Consider the following 20,674-nt stretch of genomic DNA (forward strand, 5'->3'; position numbering starts at 1 on the left):
CCGTTCACACAAAGAATGACAAAGATAACTATAACTATAACAATACTTATATTAGGATGATAATGTTGTGTTTATTATAGCTAATCGCGCGCTACAGTTCTGTTGTCTGCTGCTTTAAAAGCTCCAACTCTTTAATGTCGGGTGGATTCTGATAAGCTATCAGCGTTTTTATCATTCCTCAGCTGGGAAAAATCGTTCTGAAAGTGATTCCAACGATATCGTTCATCAATGTTGTCATTGTTGTGCTGTAGACTTATTCACATAGAATTATTAATTATTAATAAAACTTTATAGTTGCTGTCCTTGGTGAGAACAGGCCTTGTGTAGCAAATATCACCAAGATCACCCGATGTACACGAAAGACTACAATAGATTATGTTAAAAGTCATATTTTATTATCATTTACACGTTTTTATATTAGGATTAAGTAATTAACCTTTTTTAAGGTTTAAAATTTCATTTCTGTGGCAAAGGCACATCAGAAGGAAGGGTTTCCGAACCCAACGCGTGACTGCAGGTCGTGGATCTCCTGTAGAAGTGACTCTTTTTGTAAATTCATCTGTGAAACCAAGCATAAAAAAAAGGCAAAAATTAAACGTATTTCGATACAAAGACTTTAATATACTCACAAACACATCAAGATTAGACAATACAAACCTTAATGGCGTATTTATACGACTGCTCTGCCTCTAGTTTTCGGCCAGTCTGGAAAGACAAATCAACTAAAGTCAAATCTAAAGTAAAAAAAATGCAATATTAAATGCACATTCTGTTGCCTGGTTAAAAAAAATGAATGAGCTGCTTTGCTCTCTACTTTCTACAGTAGGTTTTAGAACAGTAGTAACTGTAATTTCACATGAGGGAATGATTGAATGAAAGAAAGCATAAGGTCCCTCACCTGTAAACAGACCAGACACAGGTGCGCCCACACCTCTGGATTCCTGTTATTCAGAGCGTTGGCTTCAGTCAGCGCCTCTTCAGCCTCACTCAGCTCCTCCAGCTGGAGATACAGCAAAACACAAACTACTTCATGCCTTCTATCATCTGAGTGATACTTTATACTTTTATAGAAAGTAAAAGCCTTTTATTAGTGTAATTGTAAAAACATCCACCAGGTTGAGGTTTAAAGGGTCATGAAACCCTAAACGAAATTTTCTGAGATTTTAACAGAGGTATGTGTGTTGAACACCATCCCTCCCTTCTTCTCACAGCCATCCACGCCCATTTAAGTTGCATTTTTCAAAAAGATTGTGAGCTAGACTTGAGCTGAAAGAGGGGGGTTTCATGACCCTTTAAGTGTCTTTTTGCTGAGACATCTTTACTGATTTTTATAAAGTAATAACTGTTATATTGTTAGTGATATTTCAAGATGAACATTTACAGGACTGAAGCAACTTAGGTTTACTTGATTATCCATACATCATTTGTAGAAAAATCATGTTTAGTTGCAAGTATAAAATATGATCCATTAGGCTTTTGAGGAATGCTTATTTATTCATCTCTCAAGCCTCCTTGAATTGAATTGCATTATATGTTTAAAAACTGCAGAGCTTTGATAATAAAACTAAGCGTTTAAATACCATCTTAAGACATATTATCGGGAGATATAGAGTCACAGCTGATATTTATGCATTTTATGTAAGTATCTGCTAGACTGGTATAAAGATCTCATTGATTTATATTACAAGCTATCAGATTTTCATTTTACTTTTTGGCCATCCTGCACCAAAATTGCATTTAAAAAATCCGTCTGTGTCTGTACCATGCCAGTGCCATATATATATCGTCTAATTATTCAATAAACAGTTCCATTTAAAAAAAATAAAAATAAAGTTTCTGACTAATATCTCTTATGTCAGGCTTTACAGGGTTAAGGGTGGTTAAGGAAGAAAACCCTCTTTTTCTTCTTCTTTGGAATAACATGCTCCTTTACAAAAGAAGACCAGGAATATACGGAGCCCCTAAAGGGACATGGTGATGAAAAAAGAAAAATGAGATGTGAGGAAAAAATATATGCCAATGCTTTTGCGTTCTCTCGCAAACAATTTTGCAAACTTTGAGTTCGCTTGTAAAACTTTTTTTTAGTTCTTTGCGAGTGAATGCAATGTTTCTCAGGGAAACGCATATTTTTTCATCTTTAATCCAATGTCCATATGTTGGAGGTGAAGAGTCTTTCCATTTGTACAAAATTAACAGAAGTGAACAGAAAGCAATAACATCAGACTGGGATATCCTTAGATTCTAATCTACAAACAAACTCCAAATATTGCTGTCGACATGGCTGGAGCAATGAATTTACCAAACATTTTAGAAAAGGTCTCAAAAATTTAGCCACAGTACTCTAGCAATTTCGGACATGACCAAAACATATGATATAAAGTAGCAGGAGCTTGAAGAAGATGTACAATTTTAAACTGAACAATCGTGTGCCTGGAAATGCAATTTTTGCGAGAGAGCGTAAAGTTTCTCGGGTATGGATCTTGTTTCCGCCATTGAATAAAACAATTTAAAAAAGGTAATTGTGACTGATGTTTTTCCCCAAGCAATTGTGTTATAAAGTCAGTATTGTGAGATATAAACTTGCAATTCTGACTTTTTTCTCAGAATTCTGACTTTATAACACGCAATTGCGAGTTTATATCTCACAAATCTGAAGTTATAATTGCTACATATAAACTCACAATTGCAAGAAAAAAGTCAGAATTGTGAGATAAAAAGTTTCATCTTTTAAATTGTTTTATTCCGTGGTAGAAACCAGCTTCCATACTTGTGGGAACGCAAAAGTTCTGAAAAATTTATTTTCCCTCCCATCTTATATTTTTTCTTTGGGGGCTTCTTAGGGATATCTATTAAGAAAGTGACCAATTTTGACTCCATGTTGATTGAACATCCTGCTTACAGTGACATGATCTGTGATTACATAATGTCAAAATCCTCAACCAATCACAAACCTTCCTTCAAATGTGGCTCCAGCGAAGCTCTTCAGCTTACACTGGCATGCTACAAACACAGACGGATTTTCTAAATGCCTTATGGGTATATACTCACTCTATAGCAGGCAATTCCCAGCCTGAGCCAAGTAAGGCAAGACGGAGAGCGTTTGCAGACGCGCAGGAACACAGCTTTGGCTTTTCCATACTAAAGAGGGAATGAAACACACATGATAATAAGTGAAAATAACTCCTAAAGAAGATTAAAGGATTGATCGGGACTCACTTCTCCTTCCTGCAGGTAGATGGAGCCCAGACGGAGGTATACAGAGTGTGTGTCTGAAGCGTCCAGCACAGAATCCAGCGCCCGCTCATAGCAGCTCTGAGCCTGAGCGTAATCGGCCCTCGCGTGATGCAAGTGACCCCACAGGGCCCACGTGTCTGGGTTCTGCCGGGATCAAATACCAAGAGAAAGCGATGAATCCCAGGTGCATATAAAAACCTAGTGATGGGCGCTTTCAAAACACGAATCATTTGTGTTGAAGCAGTGATTTGGAGCGTGTATCAAATGCGATGTTGAAATGCTATGTCGTAATTACTGTAATGTGGAACATGTGACGTTCCTCTCTGAGCTGTTACGCAGTTTTATGGCCACACTATCAACGCCTAAATGAATCTTCAGCCGTCAGGTGGTACAAGTAGGAGGTTTTCTCAGCTTACAAGTTGTAATTACGAGGATGTGAACAAGTTTTCACAAGTTGAAATCTTGTGTTTATGCTAATTACGACATGAACGCACCTAAACTGCCAAAGTCACATGATGTATAATAAAAAGAAGAGTTAATATTCTCTTAGTGGACTGAATAACCAAAAAACAAGCTCTCCATGAAAACATAATAAAACAACATATTATACAGACACTTCATATTTAGTGGTTTTAGATGATTTGTTTTCATGCATGTTTGGGCTGTGTTTCTATTGCATTTACACCATTTTGAGCAGCAGGGGTCACCAGCGCGTGGTGTTTCAAGCACTTCCAAACAGTGAATCGTTTTCGGACAATTGGTTCAGTTGATTCAAAGTTTCTAGAGGCTACATGTCTCCCATCACTATCAGTACCCAGTACAGGGAATGGATTGTGCAGACCTGGAAGTTGTCGATCAGCGCCTCCTTCAGGCTGGCCTCAGCGCTGTCATGTTCTCCTCTCAGCAGATGAAGTCGGGCCAGAGCGAGATGATACGAGCTGATGGATCCTCGGCCTGGAGACAGCAGCTCTAGAGCCAGGGTCCGCTGGGACATCTGGATGGACACAATTCAGCATTAACTATTAACATACACATTCAAATGTTTGCTGTACTATGTGGAAATTCAAAACTCAAAGCTCATCTTCAGTCCACATTTTGAATCTAAGTGGCAAAAAATTGATAATTCAGAAAAAAGTCACGCCCACATTCTGCAACACTGTCCAGATGAGACAGCATGAGGTTAATCGATCATAACGTACAGAGTATTTATAAAACATATACACTATTGTTCAAAAGTTTGCGGTCAGTAAGATTTTTTTTTAATGAAATTCAGCAAGGATGCATTAAATTGATCAAAAGTGACAGTAAGGACAATTATAATGTTACAAATGTAAACATGAAATCCTTCTCTTTTAAAAAATGATGTTCTTTTTAAACTTTCTATTCATCAAAGAATTTTGTTTCCACAAAAAAATGAAGTTTTCAGCATTGATTAAAAAAAATCTAGAGCATCAAATCAGCATATTAGAATAATTTCTGAAGGATCATGTGACACTGAAGACTGGAGTAATGAAATAATATTTCACAATTTTACTGTATTTTTGATCAAATAAATGCAGCCTTGGTGAGCATGAGACAAAAAAAAAGACATTAAAAAACTTAAAGACAGCAGCAAAACAGCCTTTTAAGTGTAAAAAAAAAATCGAACTGTTTCTGATGAAATAAACTTTGACGAACATTATAAATGGACTTTTGGGTTAAAAAAGGCTCCTTTAATGTAAAAGTGAGTAATTTGAGACTGATGTGTGCACAGGATCTACTGACGTGACCATCCGCTGACCTGTAATGCATAGTTCTGCAGGAGAAACCACACTGTCTCCATGAAGATAGTGCTTTGGTGTTGTACTTCCTGTTTTCTCTCCTGGCAGTTCTGTGGGATGTCTTCTTCGTGCAAAGCGCCAGCGCCACCTTAAAAGCAAATGGGAAAAATTCCATATGAGCTATAAATGAAAGGGCATTTGTCACAGAGCAGACAGAAATGAGGTGGTCACCTGTCTCACTCGTTTCATCTTTCTGGTCCTTCTCCTGACCAGACTGAGTCTCTGAGGTTATTTTTGCTCTAGATGTCTGCTCATTTTTCATGACTGAAATAAAATGCTTATTGGCCTCCCGAAAAGTCATTTCTGCCTGGATGAACTTCTCCTGGGCCTGGCAGAACACACCTGACAACAATTTGACACACATTTTCATAGTTTCTTCAAAAGTATTGTGCAGACTAACTATATAATGTTGCAAAATGAACTCAAATTAATGAATATGATATCACAATATTAAAAAGAAAACGCTACCGTTCAAAAGCTGGGGTATGTACGATTTTTTAATGTGCATTTATTTGATCAAAAAATACAGTAAAAACAGTAATATTGTGAAATACTTTTACTATTTAAAATAGCTGTTTTCTATTTTAATATGTTAAAATGTTCAGAATTTATTCCTGTGATCAAACCTGAATTTTCAGCATCATTACTCCAGTCTTCAGTGTCACATGATCCTTGAGAAATCATTCTAATATGATGATTTGATGCTCAAAAAATATTTCTGATTATTATCAATGTTCAAAACAGTTGTGCTGCTTCATATTTTTGTGGAAACTGATATATTTTTTCGTTGTTGTACAGAAAGTTCAAAAGAACAGCATTTTTTGGAACTATAAATCTTTTGCAACATTAAACATGTCTTTACTGTCACTTTTGATCAATTGAATGCATCCTTGCTCAATAAGAACTAATTTCTTGACCTTTCTAACCCCAAACTTTTGAGCAGTAGTGTATGTGCTGTTTAATTCTGTTCTCACCAAATAAAGTCCAGGCGACCACATTGTTTGGCTCCACACTGGTCGCCCTTTCAAAGAAGGTCTCTGCATCCTCATAGCGTCCATTCATGTCAGACAGAACGCCGCACATGAGCAAACTGCACCAAACACCACAGAAGAAGTCAGAAAAGAGTTTTTAAAAAACCTATTCGGAGTCATTTCTGTCTGCTAACCTGGGTATGTGTGTTTGCTCAATGGACAAGGCCTGTTGAAAGCACTCCTCGGCCTTCAGGTGGTCAGCGGTCAGCATGTGGAACGCTCCATAATCAAACCAGTGGGACGGGTCACTGCGCTCTCGAATCAAACACTACAGAGAGACATGAGTCACATCCAATGATACTGTCATATCACAAATGATTGCTAAAGCTCTGTTTGAAATAGCACACAGTCATTGGAAGGAGTTTATTGTATATGCATGAGATAACATAATTATATACTACATATTTCACAAAATACAGTGCTTGAATGTTCATGCTTGAAATGCCAAATTGATCTTTTCCTAGCATTTCATTAACATCAAGGGGTTTCACTTGGCAGGGTTTGTTGTCAACTCATTATTCTCAATGGTTAATCTCATTCTCATTACTGTTAGACAATGGGTTTTTTTTAAAACCAGCATAATACAGACAGTAACCATTGTGTATTATTTTATATAGATCCTTTCTGCAAACTCAAGGTCGCTTTACAAAGAAATGACAAATAAATTGACAGCGAAACATAGAGAACACATATAGACACAGATAACATATTAAATGTTTTCTTTCTTTTGATTTCTGGGTGAAATATGACCGGACATGTTGTTTACTGGTTAGGTATAAAACCATTATGTAGTTTACACTAACATCCTAAACTACTGAAAAAAGCAGCGTTCAGGATATACTGTAATAATGGTTTATCATTTTATTGTGTATTGTGCGCTCATATTTCAGATTTGCAATGCATTCGTACATAAACGCTTCCAAAGCCCATTTGATCTTTTGAAAATGTATGATTTTTAGTATTATGACAGCATTATTATTACCAGCTAATAAAAAAGCTGTATTATTCACTTTGTGAAGAAACACTACGCACCTATAGTCTGAATACGTAATGCGCATTCGCATGATGTCACTGTTTTCAAAAATTCACATTTTTTTGAAAGTTTACATGAAGATGATAACGGTAGCCTGTAGTTTTCAAAAACTTGCACTTTGAAACCAGTTTTCAAAAGTTTGCATTTTCAGGCCCCCGAAACGCTCTCGTCGTGTAAATGAATGTCCAAAACGCATTTTTAAGGTTTTTCGTTGAAAACGGTGTTGTGTAAACGGCTCCTAAAAGTCAACGAAAACAAAACATAAACCTGACAATAATAGTATTTCAATGAAACTAAAATAACACTGCTTTACACTATAATATTATAAACTACTGAAAAAAAAATGCTGTGTATAGTATGATGAGTTAAGATGATCAAGATAGTATAATAGTATGTTATTTTGAAGCATCAAAAGCGCTGTAATGCTTTACCTCCTGATAGCACTGTGCTGCCAGCTGGTAGTCCGTGTTGAGTTGAGCTTCTTTGGCGAAGTGTTTGAGTTGAGCGCAGCTCAGAAGAGGCTCATGATGCGTGTCCTGTGAGTCCACTGACAGGCTCTGATTCAATGGAGTGCATGAAAACACAACTGATAATACAGACCCTAAAGCACCAATGTTCAATGTTCAGATCAGTAACTCTCAGCATGAGTGAGAATTATCAGATAACACAAATGTATATTTTGAGGCCTCACCTTGTTGAGAGCAGCATGCATCTCATCCACCAGGAACACGTAGAGCTGACTGAGGAACGCTTGGAGCTGTTCGGGGTCTGAGAACGCCTCTGTCCTCAACATCTTCTCTCTTACGATGCGGACCACAGAGTACTGACACATACAACAAACACCAGGAGCTCATCAACATATATGCTAATCAGTCTGCCCTGATAAACAACAGCATGAATCATAACAAAGGTTGCTTACATGTAAGTCCAAAACACTTATGTGTTGTTATTTTTAATTTAAACCATTAGAAACTATTTTCGTTAATTAAAGTAAAATCAAATATAAATATTAGATGAAAAAATTAACTAAAAAAAAAAATAGAAATGTTGCCTTGAGGTAAAAAATAAATGAAAACTAAAGAAAAATATTTAAAACATGAATGAGCATTAAAAAAGCACATAAAGAATTACTCAAATTAAATGAAATTAATCAAATGCTACAGTACAACAGTACTAAAACTATTTAAAATTGTTTTCATTAACTGAAAATAAAGGTGATACAAAACTTTTATTAGCAGCTTGTGACTGAAATAAAGTAAATGTAAGTACTAAAATTACTACATTCGAAATACCTACTATTACTATAACCAAAATAAAATTAAAGCGAAATAGAAATTTGTTTAAATGTATTTTTAACTATAAATTAAAAAAACATATACAAACGATGAAAGCACATAACAAAATTAATAAAATTAATAAAATTAAATGAAATTAATTCAAACTGAAAATATAAAAATAAAACCTATAATATATATATATATATATATACAGTATATACTGTATATTAAATGCTATAGTGTAATTATATTACATTAAAATAACACTGAAAACAGCCAGCTTAAAATCTAAAGGAAAGAGGGAGGAAATGGTTAATAAACACTAAATTATATCATTTCTGTAGCATGAAACCTTGAATAACATTAAACAGAGTCAATTAAAAATGACACATTTAACATGATTAAAATTCACCTTCATCTGTTCCTTGAAGGCAAAGTATTTCCCAGAGCAGTTGAGTTCTCCGAGCAGCTGTGTTTTGCGCTGTTCCTGCAGGACGGGGTCCAGAGGTTTCCCTCCAGGCACAAACGCCGTCCCGAACAGCTGCTGGTACTGATCCAACACCTGGGCGGCCACACTCGCTATCTGAGACTGGTATTCCTGTACTGCCTGATAATATCATGCACATTTATTATTAATCATATGATGTATTAGCTATTTGGATGACTCTTATGAAAAATTGGTCATATTTCACAGCCAAAATCTTTATCTTTATATTAATATTTACGTCAGTAGGTGGTTGTAAATGACCGTCTCTGTGAGCGAGCCACTGATTCATTCATTCAACCGATTCATTCAAAAGCACAGGAACGATACAAGTATATATATACAAGCACTGAATCTAATGATTCACTCAAACACGCTGATTGATTCAGGAAGAAAACAGGTGTGTTTGATGAAGCGGCGCTGCACAGACTGATCGGTGTATGACATTAAAGAAACGCGAGAGCGATTAGAGAGCTGACGGCTCCTGCGCAATACTTTGATGTCATACACTGTTCGGTCTGCGCCACTTCAAGTCAAACACACTCAAAAATAACTGTCTGAATGAGCGAGTCATTGAATCACTCAACTGGTTCGTTCAAATGCCAATTTGCTTATTTGTTCTTACATATTCAGAACAGCAGCAAGTGCTTCATTGTTTAATAATGCAACTCATACATTTGAAATCTGGGGTCAAAGTGCTTGATTGTCATGAAAATATTGTTACATTGAAAAATATTTCTTCCTGATATATGACCCAGGCATTTCATAGCAAGTTTCAGCCATTCTCTTTTGCCATGATAGTGTAAACTGTTATAGACAAATGATTTCCCATAGATCTGACTGTGAGAGGAAAATATCTGACAGAAATAGTGAGAAAACAGGAAAAAATGTTGTTTTTTACTCTTTCTGCTCCTGCTGGCCGTCGAGGCAGAGGAGGTCTGGGAGGAACCAACTCCTTCACACTGTATCAGACAGAATCAATTAATCTGAAGCACTCTGTAAACACATTTTGAAGACAAAACAAGGCTTTGTATTTGAAAGAAACTCTTTCCTATTACCGTTTGGCCAGCTCCTCCGGTGGTCTCTTCGGAACCAGCGGCTTTTCCACAGTAATTTCAATAATGATGTACGATCTTGAATCGGCATACATCTGAGACAATAACAAAAGGGAAGATCGCACCTTCCCAAGACTATTTTTCATATTTAACTGCTTTATTTTGATGGATACTGTACGTGACAGATGAACTGACCTGTCCCTCCGTGTTCACCGGTGGCTCCAGTCCAGTCACACTTTCAGACTGAGCAGATTTTCCCTGGAAGTCTGGCTATAAAAGAGGAAATCATTATTCTTTCCTATGTAGTCCCATTACTTACTATCTAAACTTATTTGAAAAGTTGTGTATTAATATAAAAATGAAACGGCATTCAAAAACTTTTTCACTTGCGCAATGTGGTGTACACTACTGTAAGGCCCGTAGTTAGCGATGTCACTTTGTAAAGAAGGACTGAACATGTAATACACATGCGCGTGACATCACCCTCAGATGGTATCGTTTTCAAAAACTTGCACTTTGAAACCTGTTTTCGAAAGTTTGCCTTTTTTAGGCCCTCAAAATTATGTAGTCATGCAAATGAGTTACCAAAACGCATAGTTAAATTTTTTTTTTTTAAACAGTGTTGTGTGAAATGCCCCCCAAAATGGAAAGTAAATGGAAACAGATTCTCAAATCTCATTAGAAAAAAAAAAACTACAGTAATCTCAGCGTCTCAAACCATGCTCAGATTTGCCAAGCTAGCAAAGTCAATCAAAAGTCTCAGATCTCAATTCAAACTCACAAATTTCCCATCAAATTCTATCAAGATCAAAAAACTTATTCATCTAATAACTCTAAAGTCACACCGTTGTCTCGCTTCTCCATACCGTTTCTCCATCGACATTTGGAGATCTGGATTAAACGTCATTGAGCCATGAATGAGACCTCTGAGTAATGACATGTCTTCTGTGAATACGATCAAAGGTGTGTGTGTTTGTGTGTGTTGTTTGAGCGGCTGTTATTTGTCTAGCGGGCAGCTGCGTTGGTGGAGTGGCTGTGTGTTGCTCGCCTCTCTCCGTCTGCTGCGGGGCGTCAGAGATGGGTAGATGAGCAAAGGAGATGATTCACCGCACCGCGACGAGGCCGGCAATCTGCTGCCATTACAGCTAATAGGTTTGGGAAGCGTGCCTCGGCCACAGATCCGGATTTAATTGGTGGGGGGGGGGATCAAATGAGGGGGGGATCAAAAACGAGCCCCAATGCCGTACGGAAAGGGGAAGAGATGGCATCTGCTCCAAACGACTCTATGATGTCTCGTTTGGGTGAAACGTATGCTTTGTGTGCGTGATATTTGAAAGCTGTGAGTTTGAGGAACATTGTACTGCTCTGAAGTCGTTTTTCACAGCTCATAAGTGACTTAATGTTGTGTTCTGTCAAGTATCATCTTTGTCTCAGATATTTCTCCTACAGTTTCTCGGGAGAAATCAAAATAAACTCAAATAGTTGTCAACCAGAAAGAGTATTGAGCTATAAATGAATGTGGATAGCAGCAGCTTAGGTTACTTAATTATGGAGAATTTGATGAGAAACATTTGAGCTTATATTGAAATCTCTGACTTTTTTGTTATCTGAGCAGACTTTTGAGGCAGTGAAATTTCAAACACATAAAGGACAAGGTATTGATATATTAATAAAATCAGATTTTTTTCTATACTTTTTTGGGAACCTCTTTGTTTCCTCTCTGGTTGTCCAAGGTTTTACTCTGAAACGCCCTTAAGGAGTCGACGGAGGAATTGTCTCGAGGTCGTCCCGGTGCCGGCGGTGCTCTGCTGAGCTCCTTCAGAACGCTGTAGGTTCTCTGAGTCTGGAACAGCACATCCAATTAAGATTCACTGTCAAAGAGTCAATCTTAAATTAATATGCACTTAGTATTTTTAAGATGTTTCTCTTGTTGATTCAAAAGTGGTCATTGACTTTATAATGGCATCTACTGATTTGGACACAGCATCAGAAGCTTTTTGATACCATCCCAGCCAGCACAGCCATGTGGGGCCCACATGGGTTTGACCTGGGCTATCTAACTGGGACCCAGACAGTTTTGCACCCGGTTACCATGTAGGCCCACATGGGTTTGCCTAGAAGAAATGAACACAGCTCAGTGTGCACACTACAGGCTGTTAAATGTAACACGGATCAGTGTTGGAGTTAATGAGATAATTAAGTGATTGAATAATGATTGAGCATTATTGATGAACACCTGCTGTTAACAAGCAGAATCACTGAAGAAAAGAGAAACACAAAAGCTACTTCCAGTCACAGCCTTAGATGAAATCAACTGAAGATAAAATACACGAAATCTCTCAACATCTGATTAAACAACTCCACAAACAGCATTACCAGCTTCACTTACCAACCAGGTTTACTTTATGTCTGGTAGACATCTACAGAAATTCTTATTGAAAATTAACAGAGGTTAAGATGTTGATTATTTATTGAAAAGAATAGTTTGGTTTGGTGTTACCATTATGGTGATCAGTGTTTGCTTTAGTTGGGCTATTGACTTTTTAACATCACTTTTTCTCTGCTCAGTTGTATCAGATTGTTATGTTGAGCAAGCAAGAGAAAATGCAATCAGATTCTATAAACTGATTGATGATTAGAATATAATATTGTGTGAGCGTTGTACACGGGTGATATGTTATTCATTTTGTTTTCTTGTTGTGATTCTACAGCAAGAGATCCAGCACATTTTTATCAGAACATCAATTGATTTTTAAAACATAATTTTCACATTTTGGACTTCTGCGATTTTTACTCACACACAGACATCAAGAATCAGCATATGAATCGCTACAATGGTGACATGCTTCATGGTGCAATGCATTCTGGGAGCCATGCATAAGTTTCGTATGATGCACCCAGAATGCATTGCACCATGAAGGTTGTTACCATTGTTGAGATTCATATGCTGATTCTTGATGTCTGTGTGTGAGTAAAAACCACAGAAGTCCAAAATGTGAAAATGGTGTTTTAAAAATCATTTGATGTTCTGATAAAAATGTGCTGGACCTCTTGCTGTAGAATCACAACAAAACAAAATGAATAACAAATCACCCGTATAAATCTCACACACAATGATTTTAATCGTATCATCAATCAGTTTATAGCATCTGATTGCATTTTCTCTCGCTGTTCTCAACATAACAATCTGATACAACTGAGCAGAGAAAACTGATGTTAAAAAGTCAATATCCCAACTAAAGCAAACACTGATCACTATAATGGTGACATCAAACCAAACTATTATTTTCAATAAATAATCAACATCTTAACCTCTGTTAATTTTCAATAAGAACTTCTGTAGACGTCTAACATAAATAAAGTAAACCTAGTTTATAATAAGTGAAGCTGGTAATGCTTTTGTGGAGTTGTTTAATCAGATCTTGGGAGATTTTGTGTATTTTATCTTCAGTTGATTTCATCTAAGGCTGTGACTGGAAGTAGCTCTTGTGTAAGTTGTGTTTCTCTTTTCTTCAGTGATTCTGCTTGTTAACAGCAGGTGTTCATCAATAATGCTCAATCATTATTCAATCACTTAATTATCTCATTAACTCCAACACTGATCAGTGCTACATTTAACAGCCTGTAGTGTGCACACTGAGCTGTGTTCCTTTCATCTGGGCAAACCCATGTGGGGCCTACATGGTAACCGGGTGCAAAACTGTCTGGGTCCCAGTTAGATAGCCCAGACCAAACCCATGTGGGCCCCACATGGCTGTGCTGGCTGGGATATCAAGTGGACCATTTTAAAGCATTGGCCAAAAGTACAATTAATGTTTGGGTGTAAAACTTATACTAATTTAAAACTAGTTTAATGCAACTTTAAGCACCAAGCAACTTTAAGATGCAGCAAAACATGATTTTCTTACTCAGTAGTTTTGTCTTGTTTTTCATTACAAATATCTAAACATTTTTAAATCAAGATGCATTTACATAATAAGCAAAATTACTTAAGATATTAAAGTCCCCCTGTGGTGAAAATCAAGCTTTTAAAGTTGTTTATATGTCTATGTGGTGTTTTTAATATGCTTTAAGACAAACCATGTGTAAATTCATAAGTCAACAGCATTACTGAGTATTTTCATCTTAAAACTGCAGTGAACCAAAGACAATCTCAAAAACACGGTTTGAAATCACTGGTGTTTCTGACGTCATAAACTACCTTGTAACCAATCAGACAAACATGTGATCATCAAAGAGTGGATCTATGAGCTGGAGTGAGTGGAGGCGGGGCTCATTTACATATTCATAGAACCGCATATACTAAATGAGGCAAGGGTGTAGAGTTACATTCAAGCTATTTTAAGGCACGACGGGTTTCAAGGAAAAAACGCTTAAATATGTCTTTTTTTTCATCAAAGATGAGTTTTAAGGGATTAAAATGACTACAGGGGGACTTTAAAACAGTTAGTTTCTGCTTAAAAAAAAGAAAGAAAAAAACTCTGCCAAGTGGGTAAGAAAAATAAACTTCTTTCCCCTTGGAATATAGTTGATTTGATGCATGATTGTCTTCATGTGCATATGACTTCTATTCACTCGCCTTGTTTAGTAGATCAGACTCATAAAACGGGTAGACTCTGTACACCCCGTGTATACGCCGTACTCCAGGGTACAACAACGGCACCAGATCCATGTAAACCACTCCATGAAATGAGATCTGTGCCTCTTCCTCCCCCTACGGCACACACAGGCAAAATTGTATTGTTATTATCAATAAGTTATTGCTGTCATGTTTTGGGTTTTGAGGGCCATCTTGAGATGTTAAAGTTCAGGATGTTTCTCACCAGCTTGTCTCTGGCTGTTCTCCCACTTTTGGTTGGTACCGTTTGATTGGCTTTCATGACCTCAACAGGCCACAGTCTGCATTCTGCAATCCTGTGGGACAGACTAAAAAAAAAAAGTGGAAGCAATAATTGAAGGACGTGACAAATAATGAGAAAATAAATTTGAGTGCATTGATTAAAAGAGGTGTTTACTCACCAGGCCACGCCTCCTGCATCAATAAAGCATCGACGTGCCGTATCCCAGCTCACCCTATTCTCGTTACACTCTGCGTTCTCTCTGAAATCCTTGTCCTACAACCCACACACAAATCAATGTGGTGACATGCTCCATATTCCTTTCACATCCATCACTGTCCATTAATGGCTCAGATCACCTCTATGTCAGTAAGGTCTCCGTGGTCCGTGTCTGTGGGTTCTGAGTCAATATAAAGGCCCTGAATGACCTCGGCTCCTGGTGTGAGAAGAGGCCCCAAGGGCCATTTTTTGGGTCTTGGCACTGGCTCCTGCTCACCACCCATTTTTAAGATGCCATTGGAGAACAACAACACTTGCTCTTTCTGGAAAAACAATAAATAATGTCAGACTTTTTATACGTAGGTGAATTATTTCTTTAAACATAAAAATATCTTACATATATTTAACCCTATGGTGGTCTTCTGTCATTTTAGGCTGAGACAATTTTACATTTTGAATTTTTTTTTAAATGTTTTACTTCATCGGAATGGTGCGAAACTTTATGGCTTTTGTGGAACTTGCTACGTAAACAGAACCTAAAAACTGTATTAATTTTATTGAAAATAATATTACATATTTTATCTAACATTTGAATTATTTTATATTTAAAAATAAATGGTGCATCATTTAGAGGTTGAATATTGTCTAGTACCATGAAACTCCTTGAAAATACAAAAAAGAAAAGAAAAAATATTAGTGAAACAAAATATAGTACATTAATTTCATTAAAAATACCACACTAATAAGTACGCTTCTTGTCTTCTGTTCCCTGGTTTTACAGACCAGGTTTAAGATAATCCCAGACTTGCACTGATATATCTTAAAATATGTCAATGCCATTGTTTCGTCTCCACACCAGTAATGTTTTTTTCTAAGGCACGTTTATAAAAGCTACTTAAATGTCCTATTTGAACTAAGGTGACATTCTCAAGGTGAACGCATACCTTCACTCTAGGGGTCAAACAACTAAAAATCAAGTCAGGAATCTGGGTGTGTCTCTAGAGTCAGACCTTAGTTTCAGTAGTCACGTCAAAGCAATAACTAAATCAGCATACTATCACCTGAAAAATATTGCAAGAATTAGATGCTTTGTTTCCAGTCAAGACTTAGAGAAACTTGTGCATGCTTTCATCACCAGCAGGGTGGATTATTGTAATGGACTCCTCACTGGCCTTCCCAAAAACATACAGAACGCTGCTGCCACGATTCTGAGCAGAACCAGAAAATATTAACATATCAGACCAGTCCTCAGGTCTTTACACTGGCTGCCTGTTACATATAGGATTGATTTTAAAGTATTATTTCTGGTATATAAATCACTCAATGACCTCAATACATTGCAGATATGTTCACTGAATATAAACCCAACAGATCACTCAGATCATTAGGAGCACATCAGCTTGAAATACCAAGGGTTCACTCTAAGCCTTTAGCTACTATGCCAGCCGCAGCTGGAACCAGCTTCCAGAAGAGATCAGATGTGCTCCTACAGTAGTCACATTCAAATCCAGACTCAAAACACATCTGTTTAGCTGTGCATTTACTGAATGAGCACTGTGCCACTGTTCGTCCTACTGTATTTTATATTTTTTATTTTAATTTTATTTTTTATTCAAAACTGTTTTAATTACTCTGATTTCTTTTGATTATTTTCATTTCTTCTATGTAAAGCACTTTGAATTACCACCGTGTATGAAATGTGCTATATAAATAAACTTGCCTTGCCTTGCCTTGCCTAAGGTCTAATCCTGGCTTAATCTAAGCCCTGTCTGTGAAACCAGGCCTGTATGTTTTGATCACAGGTTCACAAGTGTGACCCCTAAGTAAGGAATACCAGAGGCTTAAAGTGTCTTGCTTCTTGGATGATTTGGAGAATCCACTACTCACTTGAAATGCCAAATAAATGCAAACACTTGTTTCTCACCATGGCTGAGGTGGGAATCTGCAGGGCAGCCACGTAGCTGGAGGGAGGAGTGGAGGCAGGATTCCAGACCTCAGGAACCGAATACATCGTCTCAACGGTGACCATCAGCACATTAGAGTCAGAGCGCTGGCCATCAGAGAGCAACGGCTCCAGAACGCTCACTGTCACATCTAGTGTGGACTGTACATGCGAACACACACAAAATATAAAACATGTATTTAAAAACATACTAAATCAGCGGTGTAAAAATGACTTTCTTACTTTTACGCCGTCCTCATGCACAGCAACGTCATGAAGAAGCACAGTAGATGAGAAGCTACACTGACCTAGAATAAAAACAGCACTGCCTCAAATCTCAAGAATATGAGAATCCATAAAAAGTGGCATAAAATGTGTCAAGTTTGAATAAAATGAAATGGTTTAACCTCGTAGCAGTGGCAGAAGGTCCACAACGGCTTGTCCTAGTACAGTGGTTTTCTCCTCTTTTTGTTTTTTCTCTTTAGGTAAGGTCTCGAGCACCGTTACTGAGGGCACAAATACATTTCTGCTTACATTTAACCATGACTGATTTAACTAATGAAATGTAGTCTAAATAGGTTTAAATGCCAATTCACACTGCACTGACAGATGCCGACCAATGCTGACAGTCACCACCAGATTACAGTCTTCACTTCTCAGACAAGACTCGATAAACACCGTTTTAACATGACCAACGGATGCCGACAGGCTGTGTTGATGGTAACGCATTACAAGTAACGAGAGTTATGTAATCTGATCACTTTTTCCAAGTAAGTAGTAAAGTAATGGATTTGTAAAGTAAAGTAATGGATACTTTTTCAAATAACTCAAGTTATTTTGTTTTCCCATGTACAGACTCCTCTCCTGTCCCCATGTTGAAAAAGATCGGGAGTAAGAGGCAGAGGCGTTGTATGTGAACATGAATATTGTAGTAGACTTAATGTGAGCAGGCATTTACTCATTTTGCACAAAAACAGATTCAGTATTCCTCTAAATGAATAAAAACAGTGAAATGCGAACTCAAAATATTAAATAAACCTGCAATAATAAAATATGTGTTTGTTAAATATGTTGAATAACACAGATATACTTTATGTATTTAATCTCACTTTATTAACCAGTATCTGCTGCTGAACTTCGATGATCCAATCCAACCATAACAATGAGCAAAAAGATAAAATGACATTAGTGTTTCCTTTTTTTACTTGTATTGCTGAAATATAAGTGTTGAACAGTGATGGTGCGTTCAAGTCATCTCGTATAGATCGTAATTACGAGTTGAATGCACTTGAACGCCACCACAATGTCGTAAATACCAGTGGGGAGCTCAGGATTTTCTTTAAGCCCCGATCTGTACCAGTTGGGTGCGTGTCAGTGAGAAACATGGCGGGATCAATGGATGCAACATCTGTAGTTGGTAAATTTTAATTGAATTTCAATATTTACTTGTCCTAGAAACTGTCATTTATCATGATCATCATTAATCTTGTTATAAGCAGCAATTTAATGAATTACAACAAGAAAATGCTAACAGTTTACATTGGCTTCATAAGTTAATTAAAAACACTGCCATCTTGCTCCGACGAAACGGACTTGACGTCGTAAACACGACTTCCCACCTCGTACGTACGAACTTCCCAGGAGGACTTGAACGCACCATGAGTGTCTTATTCTGCAGAACATCTGAAAGGTTTGTTTGAGCGGAGTGAATTTGCATTTCCATCAGCCTGAGGCTTTTTCTTTTCACTTTTGGTGTGAAAGATCCTTTACACTTGCCATTTGTTTTAGTAAAATAAATAAACAAGCCCAGCCCAGATTAGAAAAAGTAATACAAATGTAACGTAACGCATTATTTTCCATAAAAAGTAACTTTTCCAATGCAAATAGTTTTTAGGAAGGAACGCAATATCGTAATGCATTACTTTTAAAAGTAACTTTTCCCAACACTGCCGACAGTAATAAACCGATCGGACAAAACCAGACAAAGTCGTGTGAATTGGCCTTACAATTTGTAGTATGGGGTGTAACGATACCCTCATGTTACGATTCGATACATATCACGATAATGAACTCACGATACAATATTGTTCCGAAACTCCAAGACATATGATAAAAGGTTAACAGGAAATGAACTGTTTATTAAAATGCTAAATTTGATATTACATTGTGGGTGTAAAAAAATGAATAGGCTTGGATTTTGTGCTGAAACCCAATACACAGGACAATGGTCACACCAGAATAAAAATTTTCATGATTCTGAAGTAGACAATACACATTTATTTTAGACGAATATGCTTACTCTGTCAATGACTAGATATATTTAAAATAATGTCTTACTGGTAACATATGACATTTGGCATTATCAGGGCACACAAATATCCCCACATTGCATTATTATACATTACATTCAATATTGTAGTAGTTTAATGTAGTACTTACACTAAAACTCTGAAAATTTTACACTAACTCCGCCCACCAAAAGTATCAAAACTGACTACAGGCTGCCAGCAGCAGTGGAGTAGGGAATAAGGCACATAAAACATACTTTTGACACGATTATCCCAATGGCAGATATTTATTCTTGTTTTAAGCATAAACTAGCATAATTTTTTAACTCGCTTCTAATTTTTTTTTTTTTTTTTTAGAAAACGAGACTTAATTTCTTGAGTAATTTTGCTTCTCAAGTAAATGTATCTTGAATCAACCTAGATATTTATTGGAAAACAAGACAAAAATATTGAGTAGGAAAATATTGTTTTGCAGTGTGGTGGGGCTTAGAGAAACATAATCAGCAGCACCTGATCAAAAAAAGGTAAAACAGCAAAAACTACAAACACATCGTTGTGAATGATCGATACTCACGTATGACAGGTTTATGTGCCACATCATCCAGTGTATGTGCTACTTCTGAACATTCAAAACTACAGGTGAAGTTGTAAACCACATCTTTGTCTACAGCAATGTCCAGTTTTTGTGAGTCTCCCAGCACAGATCCATTGAACTCCACCCGAACAAAACTGAGACACGAATCAGTCCTACTGCCTCTCTGAAATAATCACAAATGAACATGCTTATTATAGTAAACCTTATAACAACCTCTCACAAAGAATTAATCACAGACAGTAGTGCCAAAATAAGCCTATCACACTACTGCTATTTAAGAAGAGGAAGAGGCTCTCAGAATCCTCTGTATTTTTGTTTATTTATTTATTCATATTTCTCCAAGTCAGTGGTGGCTAGTGCCATGTTTGTTTTATCATTAGGCTATATTTAATTTCCATCGTTTTATTGTCGCAACAGTCGGGGGAGACCGGGGCTAGTTGTCACACTATTTACTGCAGTGAATATTTCTCAGGGTAGGTTTATTTGAAAGTCTTTTTCTTTAATGTAAGACAGTTTGAACTAGGTACTGAAACCATATAGCAAAAGAGAACAAGAATTTAAGACCCTACAGTAAGTGAGATATAAGTTCCTCGTGTGACAACTAACCCCGGTTATGGTTTCCACGGTAATGCAGGAGATATCTTGTCACAATCATTTTAAGGCTTTCATTTAAGTGATTGTAACATGATTTTAGTGACTTACCAAATTATTTCCAGAGAGAACAGTGATCTGCACTGGAACAGCTCTCCCAAACTCTCTGTGATTCTCCATGTTGAAAAACTAAACGAGTTTCTCTCTCCTCAGTCGACACTGTTGCTCAGCGCTCACTTGTTTCCACAGCAACGACGCTTCGTGTCA

The 20,674-nt window shown here is 37.0% G+C and overlaps 1 protein-coding gene across 1 annotated transcript; it reads right to left on the reverse strand.

Moving 5' to 3' along the window:
• Window positions 1-376: 376 nt before the first annotated feature.
• Window positions 377-20,665, reverse strand: cfap70 (cilia and flagella associated protein 70). Its single transcript, XM_077213768.1, has 26 exons — window positions 20,519-20,665; window positions 19,796-19,979; window positions 17,341-17,439; window positions 17,177-17,241; window positions 16,916-17,095; window positions 15,132-15,314; window positions 14,954-15,048; window positions 14,758-14,860; window positions 14,514-14,648; window positions 11,628-11,777; window positions 10,130-10,204; window positions 9,938-10,029; window positions 9,781-9,841; window positions 8,808-9,002; window positions 7,810-7,941; window positions 7,550-7,675; window positions 6,220-6,353; window positions 6,029-6,144; window positions 5,226-5,396; window positions 5,015-5,142; window positions 4,076-4,228; window positions 3,217-3,378; window positions 3,049-3,138; window positions 899-1,000; window positions 658-705; window positions 377-559 (listed from the first exon to the last, which is right to left on the reverse strand). Exons 1-26 carry the CDS (start codon window positions 20,585-20,587, stop codon window positions 479-481), a joined length of 3,129 nt encoding a protein of 1,042 aa, XP_077069883.1. The 5' UTR covers window positions 20,588-20,665; the 3' UTR covers window positions 377-478.
• Window positions 20,666-20,674: the final 9 nt, after the last annotated feature.

Source organism: Siphateles boraxobius, unplaced genomic scaffold (assembly GCF_051911475.1).
Source record: "Siphateles boraxobius isolate OS27281-9 unplaced genomic scaffold, OSU_SipBor_1 66, whole genome shotgun sequence".
NCBI lineage: Eukaryota > Metazoa > Chordata > Actinopteri > Cypriniformes > Leuciscidae > Siphateles > Siphateles boraxobius.